At 57.9% G+C, this 9,691-nt stretch overlaps 1 protein-coding gene across 1 annotated transcript; it reads right to left on the bottom strand.

Moving 5' to 3' along the window:
• Positions 1-356: 356 nt before the first annotated feature.
• Positions 357-9,527, bottom strand: MPO (myeloperoxidase). Its single transcript, XM_067716095.1, has 12 exons — positions 9,434-9,527; positions 9,191-9,284; positions 8,473-8,648; positions 8,153-8,276; positions 7,924-8,053; positions 7,647-7,853; positions 6,483-6,801; positions 4,530-4,690; positions 2,917-3,172; positions 2,285-2,455; positions 1,273-1,510; positions 357-564 (listed from the first exon to the last, which is right to left on the bottom strand). Exons 1-12 carry the CDS (start codon positions 9,507-9,509, stop codon positions 357-359), a joined length of 2,160 nt encoding a protein of 719 aa, XP_067572196.1. The 5' UTR covers positions 9,510-9,527.
• Positions 9,528-9,691: the final 164 nt, after the last annotated feature.

Genomic DNA, 9,691 nt, shown 5'->3' on the forward strand with positions numbered 1-9,691 from the left:
GCCGTGATAGCTGTTATTTACAGAGAAGAAAATTCAGGCTTAGCAAAGGTTGAGGAACTTGTTCAAGGTCACATAGCTGGTGAGCTGCAGAGGCAGGATTTGAACCCAACGCACACAAAATACTACCCATGTTCACACACACAAAAAAAATGCAATTTATATTCATTGCGCACGTACACACACACACACACACACACACACACACACACAAGAATGAATGTCTAGTCATTGGTTTTTCTGGCTGGCACTCAGAACAGGGATGGGCCCACCTAGGGAAGGGAGATCTCTGTGGTTCCAATTGGCCAGCCCAGGTATGCCCAACCTTCACCTCACCACTGCACCCCCTTACCCAGCCTCTAGTCCCTGTCCCTCCAGGAACCCAAGTCCAACGCAGGGAGTGCACTGCAGTTGACAAAGTCCCGAGGGAACGTGTTGGACTTGAAGATGTTGTTCTTGGACACGACGGTGATGCCTGTGTTGTCACAGATGATGCGGGGCAAGGAGATCTTGGCCAGGGCCTGCTGTTGCTGCGGGCTGAACACGCCCTTGTTCTGCCACCAAAACCTGCACGGGAACACCGCTGGCCATCATGCCTGAGGCCCTCCTGGGCCGGGAGGGCATCCACTGGCTGGAGATGCTCCCGGATGACAGAGGACCACGGCAGACACCGGCCCCACAGCACGGGGGAGCTCCAGGCCCTCAGGCAGCCCAGGGGGGTTCAAACAAATAGAGCCCCACTCACAGCTGCCCAGCTGCCGCCCACGCCCCAGCAGCCTCCGGGCACCACTGATGACAGACCGGGAGCCAGGCCCCCACTCATTCACAGTGTAGCCAGGGCTACATCCACGTGGGGAGAAAGGCCCTTGGGGGTGGTTTATAATTTGTCCACCTGGAGTGGGACACCTTTTAAAAATGATCCCAAAGGCGCGATTCAGGCTAGGGTAGAACTGGGTGTGATAGATGTCAGGACCCCAGGAGCAGCCGTGGGAAAGCGAGGATGGGACCTTTCAACAGAGATCGGTGGTGCCGTGGCGGCAGCCCGGGACCCGGAGAAGAAGTGACTACGAGTGGCATTTTCTCTCTTCCCTCCTTTACAACCAGGGGTCCAGGTGCCTCCTTTCTGCGCCCCCAACAGATTCAGGGCGCATTAGGGATGACCCTGAGGCTCCCCAGAACGCACTCCTTCTAGCAGGAGGAAGCTGGGGCCCCCGAGGGTCAGGGACAGGCCCACCGCCACGCAGCGGGCCCGAGCCCCTCGGCCTCCGTCCTCACCGATCGCCATCGCGGAGCTTCCTGAACTGGGTCCCAATGAGGCAGGCGAGCAGCAGGCCCACGCGGCCTTTGCTGTTCAGGGGCTCGGCCACACCACCCATCCAGATGTCGATGTTGTTGGGCGTGCCGTACTGGTCCATCAGCTTCCTCGCCAGGTCCAGGTTCTTCAGCACCGTGCCCAGCTCGCCCACCGTGCTGGGCTGCGGAAGCCCGCAGAAGCGTCTCCAGGCATTGTACCCTGTATGGGGGGAGGGGAGAGACGCCCGTGGGTGGGTCCCAGAAAGGCCACCTTCCCAACACAGCGAGGTCACGTACTGAGGTACCTGAGGGAGGGGAGGACACAGAGGGGCTGCTACCAGGCTATAAACCCCACAGGGAACCCTCCAGCCTCTCCAGGGGCCTGGGGACAGCTGGGTCTCTCCAGGAGCCTCTCTTTCTCCCCTTGTCCTCCCACCCTACGGTAAATCCTAAATCGCCATAACTCCTGCTGGCATCTCCCGGCCCCCTGTGGAGATCTCAGACCCGTGATGGGTGCGGTGTGTCTAGAAGGATCGGCCACACCAGCTGTCCTATGACACAGGCACGGGCGTGGCGTGAGGCTGATCTGGGCTCCAATTCCAGCTCTGTCATGGACGTGGCTGGAGAACCTGGGCAGATTCTGAATTTCTCCAAGCCTCGGTTTCCTCATCAGTAAAATGGAGGTGATAATAATCTCTTCCCCTCAGAATTCATGTAAAATGAAGCAAAGTGAAATGAGAGGGAGACAGATTTTGAGACTGTGGGCAGGGGCTTGTGGTTATTACGATGATGCTCTAAGTTGGAGGGTTACAGCAACACAAAGGAGGTGGGAGGTGCTGGAAATGGGGCAGATGGGCCCAGGGAGAGGTAGGGCCCTGACCTCAGACCGCATCCTAAGAGCAACGTTCTGGGGGTTCGGGGGAGCCCTGGGCAGCTGGGGACACTGAAGAGGGCAGGCCCTGGAGTGGGAGGTGGGGAGGGGCGGGGCCCTCACCTGGGAGGCCGTGGTCCCGGCTGCGCTGCATGTTTAGAGCGGGCAGGTCCAGCCCGATCCTCATGACCTGCTCAAACAGCCGCTCCCGGATCTCATCCACCGCGATTTGGTTCTGCAGATTCAGCTTCGCAGGGGTGGCCATGAGGCCCCGGAGGATGGGGTCGATGCCACCTGGGGCGAGAGGAGCAAGGTTGGGGGAAGGATCTGGCTCGGTATCGGAGCTCAGACCAGAGTCAGGCAGAACCGGGGGGATTGCAGAACAGGGCTGGGCATGTGCGGCTCTGGTGCCAAGGTGTCCCCAGCGGGCAGGTCCTCACTGAGGCTTTGAGGTCTCGGGGGGTAATGCCATTCAGACTGGCAAGGCTCAGGTGCTCCCAGCCCCTGGCCTCCTGGGTCACTGAGGATTAGTCAGTACAACACACAGGAAGGAGCCAGCTCCTACAAGCCATCTCCACCAGAGCTCACCAGAGTCAGGTGAGCTCTGCTTGAAAGTCAGAGGCTGGAAAGTCAGATCAGATCCCCAAAGATGGAAGGAAAGAGGATCTGGTCCACCCTAGCTCCCTGTGACGAAGCCCACCCCCATCCCACCCTCGGCTGCCAGCTAACTCACTCCTGGCTTAGGTCCCGCTCACCTTCCAGCACAACCCTCCAGCTGGCAAAAAAGACCTTGCTGAGCGGAACACGAGGGTTGGGCTGCATAGGCTGGTACTGATCGTTCAGGCGGAACATGAAGGGCTGGATGAGGGTGTGGCCATAGCGGAAGGCGTTGGTGAAGACGTTGGCGATGCGCGGGTCCACCGAGTCATTGTAGGAGCGGTACTTGGGCAGGTACTTCCTCATGGCCTCCGGCCCCAGCACCAGGGGCAAGTAATCTCGGTAAGTGATGATCTAAAGAAAAGTCACGCAGAGCAGCCTCTCCACTCATCCCGCCCAGCAGATTCTTCACCTGCTCCTGACTCAGGGGATCCCTCCCTCGTATAAGGCCAGAGATTTGCCTCCCACAGCACTAGAGCTGAGTCTCACAGAGTGGCACCGCATGGCATAAACAGAGCTCTAGTGCTTGCCTGCTGTGTGCCCTTGGGCCAGTTATTAACCTCTCTGAGCCCCAGTTCCTCAAATGTAAATTACGGGTAATTATGCTGCTCTCTGCCCTAAAGTATTACATAAAAAAAGGGCTTTGTTACTCCTTGCAGTAGCTCCCTTGCCCTTGTTACCCATGGTCCCATTTCTCCTACAAACTTATTAGCTCCTTGAGGGCAAGGGTGGTATCTCATTTCTCTTGAAATTACTCAGTGCCCAGCAAGTGCCTGGCTCACAGTAGGGTTCAATATATTGCCTGTAGGAGGAGGGGAAGCAAAATGGAAAAGGGCCACCCTAGATGCTTTCTCCCAGTGAAAAGAAAAGAGATGGAACAGTCCCACTCTAGATTCTAGACTCTGGAATTTCCTCTGAGGTTTAAATGAATCTCACTTTCTTAGTACAAATTGAAAACTCATCCTCAGCTCCAGCAACTCTCTCTCCTCCAGGGTCAAGGAGTATTAACAAGGGGTGTGCATGTGCGTGTGTGTGTGTGTGTGTGTGTGTGTGTGTGTGTGTGTGTGTTTATGTCTTGGGGAGACAATGGGGATGCTGGAGCATCAAAAGTTGGGAGAAGGGAAATCCCCTGGAGGTCCAGTGGTTAGGACCCTCTGCTTCCACTGCAGGGGGCACGAGTTCAATCCCTGGTCGGGGAACTAAGATTCCGCAAGCCATGTAGTGCGGCCAATAAATAAATAAATAAAGCATTTAAACATTTCAAAAAAAGTTCAGAGAACACCCCCCCATGGATAAGCGAGGATAAGGAGAGCAGGTGACCTGTGATAGAGCTCTAAAGAAGAGAAGGTGTGCAAAGGAGCCAAGGGTGATGATGAGGTGAAGGAAAGGAGAAGCACTTACTGAACAGCTACTGTGCGCCAGGCACTTTAGAACCACCTGTTTAAACCTCCCAGTACCATTCCTGGGGGACAGGAAAGTATCAGTAGAAAGGTCAGCAAGCCTGGGAAAGAGGCATTGGAAGGCAAGTGACCCTTGTCAGGTGCTTAGTATCTGCCAGGTGTTTTCATATGTGTCCTTTAATCCTTACAGTATCATGGATGAAGAAACTGAAGCTCATGAGGGTTAATTTGCACTGATAAGATGTGGCAAAGGCATGTCTGGATCCCAAGTCTGCCGACCCCTGGCATCACTGACGCGCAGGACCGCCTACCTGGACCATGGCTCCCACGATCTTTCGGGCTTCCTGATAGAGCTTCTCTCCATTCCAGCAGGGGTTCAGGCGCTTGAGCTCTGTGGCCAGCCGGTTGTGCTCCCGCAGAAAGAGTGTGTGCATGGAGGTGAGCTCAGGCATCTCACTTGAGCGGCTGTCCCCTTGGGGAAGCAAGAGCTACTGTCATTCCTAAGACCTCCCTCCCAGAAAGGACTTGCTCCACTGAAACTCTCTCCCAAGCCAAGGCCTCAAATGCCCCCTACCCAGCCCTCCTCTGCACCCGTCTTTCCACGCCATGCTCAGTTTACACCTCCTCTAGGAAGCCTGCCTTGATGCCCTGGTCCACCATAATAGCTCTTCCTCTCTTTAGTGGCACTGCTGGTCAGAGATGCTCATTCACTAAGCACCAGATCTGACACAAGACTTGCCACCTTCCCACACCTGAGACTGGTAGCACCTTGAGGACAAGGACCATGGCTTATGCCTTTTTGTATCTGACCCTCCCACCCAATGTATACCTAGACACATGGGGTTTAACACAGTGCCTGGTACAAAACAGGAGATCCATGAATACAGCTTGATTGACTTATTCTCTTGATTCAGGGAAGGCCAGAAAGTAGCATGCACGTTGGCTCTCCCTATTTTCCTGTCCATGTGAGACACAGTGAATGATCACAGCCCTCTCTCCTGCTAAAATTGGATGCAACCTCAGAATCCTTCTTAACACAGGACTCTAGAAAGCCAGTACCATCTGTTCAGAACTGCCATCCGCACCTTACTGCATGCTAATTGTGCAGCCTACTCAGGGCAGGGAGCCAGGGCACAGGATGTTTGAAGTCCACCCCTGAGACTGTGCAAAAGAATGAAGTGTGACCCTCTGATCCCTCAAGTCCTCCCCTAAACCTGCTCTGGAAGTACCAGAGGGTTAGGGCCAAGCCCATTTCTGCAGGACCCTGGGTTCAGTCCTCCACAGCTCTAAAGTTTGTCGAGAAGGATATTCTCTGAGAGCAGCTTTTCTTCCCACAACCTGACAGAGGTCACGACCATCCAGGCTGGGAACATGTGGCTCAACCCCATGAGGAGGCCAAGGAGTGCTGCTCTTCCCCCATTAGCCCAGAAAAGCCCACACTGGTGCTGACCTTGATTCTCCTCCCCAGGGCCCACCCATCAGGAGCCACCAGGAGGTGGAGAAAGAAAGGCCTCAGACCCACTGTTGGGTTTAAACGTAAAAGTGTAAAATTTCTGGGCACTACCACCATCATTGCCCCAACCACATCCCCAGGAATGCCAGCTGTTTAAATCGAAAATCCCACCCTCTCTCATTACAGGGAATCAAGGTGGATAGGTGGTGATGTGCTGGAGCAGCTCTGTCCAATAGAACATGAAGATGGAAATGTTCTACATTTGAGCTGTCCTATATGGAAGCCACTAGCCTACGAGGCTGTTGAGCATTTGAAATGTAGCTAGCGCAGTGGAGGAATCTTGTTTTTAATTTAAGTTCATTTAAATTAACTTACACGTAAATGAAAATAGCCATGTGTGGCTAGTGGCTACCATATTGGATACTGTGATTCTAGAGGGTGAGGGTGCCATGTTGCTCTCTGTCCCTTCAGTTCCCTGTTCCTGGAGGACTCAACTTTCCTCTCTCCCAGAGTCCAGAGGGAAAGAGAGCGACCGAGAAAGGGCTGAACAGATGGACAGAGGCTCGCTCCTTGGCCAGCCCTGAGTCTCCTTCTTAGGTCTGGGGTTATTGTTTTTGTTGGTTTGGGGTTTTGTTTCTGTTTCGCCTCTCTGGCTCCATCCAACTTGTTACCAAGGCAACTGGATTAATATCATGAAGTTGATGAGGACAGTCTCTCTAAATGCAAACCCACAAGGGGCTCTCAAACGGGCCCGCTGTGGCTCCGGTAGGGGGCGCCCCTGCGTCAGCCCAGGTCCCTGCCCAAGACTGACCTGCCAGGAAGCAGGGGATGTTCGCGGTGCGGTTGGTGAGCAGGCACGGGTCATCGTGCAGGTTGTCAAAGGGCAGCAGGGCCCGACCGTTGTCATGGAAGCGGGTGTTGACGGCCAGCAGCCCCAGCTGGTTGGTCAGGTTGCGCAGCTTCATGGCCAAGGGGTCCTCGCTGCCGTACACCATGCTGGCGTCCACGAAGGAGGTGAGCGCATTGATCTGGTTGCGGACGGTGATGTTGCTCCCTTTGCAGGCCGGGCTGGAGCGGAAGAAAGGGATGCAGTCGCGTTGGTTCTTGATGCGGGGGTCATCGGGCGGGATCTGCGGCACAGAGAGAAGCCCGGCGGGCGCGCCGAGGACAGGGACAGAGATCAGGAGTGGCTTTCCCCCGCCCACCCTCCTGAAGGCCTTAATTCCCACCTCGGAAGCAGCCTAGAGCCCAGGACCAGAGGGGGCAACCCAGATACTAAAATGGAGCTCCTCGGCCCCCTCGGCCGGCAGGAAGGCGTCTCAAGGCCCCCAGGGGATCAGCCTGAGTTTCCACCAGCAGAGCGCCTCCACGCTGGAGGGGTGACGAGTAGGATGCTGGCGTGGGGGATGTGGGGCCCGCTGAAGGGGGTGTGGCCAGTCCTCTGACCCCTCCCCCCAAACCTCCTTTCTCTCCTCTTTTCTGTCTCTGCTCCTCCCTCCTCTGTTCTCTAGATCTGGTCTCTACACTCTCCGGGGGCCTCCTCTCCCTTTCCCCTTCCTCTCTCTCACTCTGGCCCCTGTGTCTCTCTCCCTTTGGCCCCTGTGTCTCTTTCCCTCTCTCTCGGATCCTCCTTCCTTCTTTCTCCCCTCGTCTACCTACTCTGCACGTGCCTCGACCAACCAGCCCACTCTCAGCCCTGCTCCAACCCCAAAACCCAGCCTCTGTGTGATGTGGGCTTGGGGAGAGGGAGCCCGTGAGTGGGGAGGGAGGAGGACTGAGCCCCCGGCACCTGCACACAGAGGTTTGAGGGACGGTGGGAAGGTCCCTAGCCCAGAGTGGCGGGGGATGGGGGCTCAGGGCCAGCCTTGCTGGGAGCCAGGGAAGGAAGGCTGGGCAGGGAGGGAGGTGTTCCCTTCCGGGAAGGCTGCCCCTCCCGCGACCCGGCAGGCTGGCCGGTGGGGCAGGGAGGGAGTACCTTGAGCGGGAAGCAGGGAGGCTGCTGCAGGCAGCTGGTCTCGCAGTTGATGCCAGTGAGGAAGGAGACACGGGCGGCTGGCTCGGGGGTGAAGTCGAGGTCGTGGTCGAGCAGCTGGCCCCACTGCATGAACATGAGCGAGCGCTCCTGGTCCGGGGTCAGGTTCTCCGTGGGGAAGCGCACGATGTCGTTCGAGACGGCGCGAGCCTGCGGGACACGGGGAGTCAGGGGCCCTGGCCTCGGCCGGGCCTCTCCCACTCCGCGGGCCAGGGCTCACCAGGGGCACCGGGAAGCCGTTGCGCTTGACCCCGGGCGTCCAGCCGAAGGGCAGGGAGAAGCCATCCTCGTACTCCGCCGGCAGCCAGCGCGCAAAGGCGCGGTTGGAGGCCCCTAGCGTGGGGCTGCGCCTGCAGGGGTGGGGGAACAGGGCGCTGACGCCATGTGGCCGGGACCACCCTCCTCTAGCCACCACCCGCCCGCCGAGGGGAGGTCCCCAGCGGCCGCACCTGTTGTTGCACTGCCCGGTGATGGTTCGGTACTGGTCCTCCTCTGGGCACCTCACCCCCAGGTCCTGGTAGGCGCAGCCGCTAGTCTTGGACAGCAGATTCAGCTGGGCAGGTGTCAGCACGTCTGCGGGGCCGGGAAAGTAGGGGGCGAGTGGGAGCTGAGACCCTATTTTCTATCCTCTGCTGGGGAGCCTCGGTTAGGGGGTGTGATCTGAGGACATGGAGGGGACGCTAGGATGCCTGCTGAGACCCCCTGGAAAGAGGGGTTGGGGGAGCCACTGGGATTGAGCGAGGGTCTGGGGATGTAGAGGGAATGGTACCCGTGACATTGAAGCGGCCTGGCCACAGGGGCCGCAGCTTCCTCTCCAGCAGGCCTAGGGCCACGTGCAGGTAGTCAGCTGCCCTCACAGCTGTCCTGGTGGCTGCCACTGGCTGCTTGAAGTAGGACAGGAGGTCCATGGGGCTGGCCGAGCCACTGTGAAGCCGCCGCTTGATGCTGCTTGGGGGAGGGAGGAGGGAGGGCCAGAGAAGGGAGGCAGAGACACTCAGCACAGCCCCAGCCCAGGGTTCTGGACACAGAGGACAGTGTAGACAGACCCACAGTTAGGAAGCAGGTTTCTCTTTTTAAACGGGGTTTGGACCTGGGTGCCCAGAGGCCAGGCCACGGGAGGCATGGTTTGGAAAATGTTCTCGCACCCAGAGATAAAAAGACTGACAGGGCTTCCCTGGTGGCGCAGTGGTTGAGAGTCCACCTGCCGATGCAGGGGACACGGGTTCGTGCCCCGGTCCGGGAGGATCCCACATGTCGCGGAGCGGCTGGGCCCGTGAGCCATGGCCGCTGAGCCTGCGCGTCCGGAGCCTGTGCTCCGCAACGGGAGAGGCCACAACAGTGAGAGGCCCGCGTACCGCAAAAAAAAAAAAAAAAAGACTGACAGACAGAGGGCCCCACGCCCAGACACAAATTCCCCACTGTCTGTTCCTTCTCTGAAAGGCCTGGGACAGCCTTGCCCAGAGCCACGCCGTACCCCGGCGCCCCACCTTTCCCGCCGCTCCTTGTAGGCTTTGTCCACTAGCCGCTTGGCCTCCTCCATGCAGGTCAGCACCACTGAGGTCTCCACTTCCCCCAGGACAGCTGCCCAGAACAGGGGTCACGAGGTCAGGAATGGGCCCAAAGCCCCCATCAGGCCCTAGAGCCCGGGTGACTTACACTGAGGAAAGGCATCCCGGGGACTCAGAACCTCCCCCAACACACCAGCTTTTCCCTTCCTTCTGAACTGTTACCTGGGGCGGCACCCTCAGAAGGCTGGGGCATGGCTAGAATGACCAGGAGTCCTGCTAGGCCCAGGGGCAGCTTCATCTCTGCAGCAAGACCCCAAGCCCAGTAAGTGTCCAAAGCCCACAGGGCATTTAGGGAGAAGAGAGCCCCATGTCCCTCTCCTCCCAGGCCCCTCACTCCCACCGTCACCCCCCAGTGCCCCCTCAGTGGGTTCTGCCAACAGACGGAGTCCAGGACCCTACCTCCAAAGTTCCCGTGCTCCA

This window comes from Pseudorca crassidens, chromosome 19 (assembly GCF_039906515.1).
Source record: "Pseudorca crassidens isolate mPseCra1 chromosome 19, mPseCra1.hap1, whole genome shotgun sequence".
NCBI lineage: Eukaryota > Metazoa > Chordata > Mammalia > Artiodactyla > Delphinidae > Pseudorca > Pseudorca crassidens.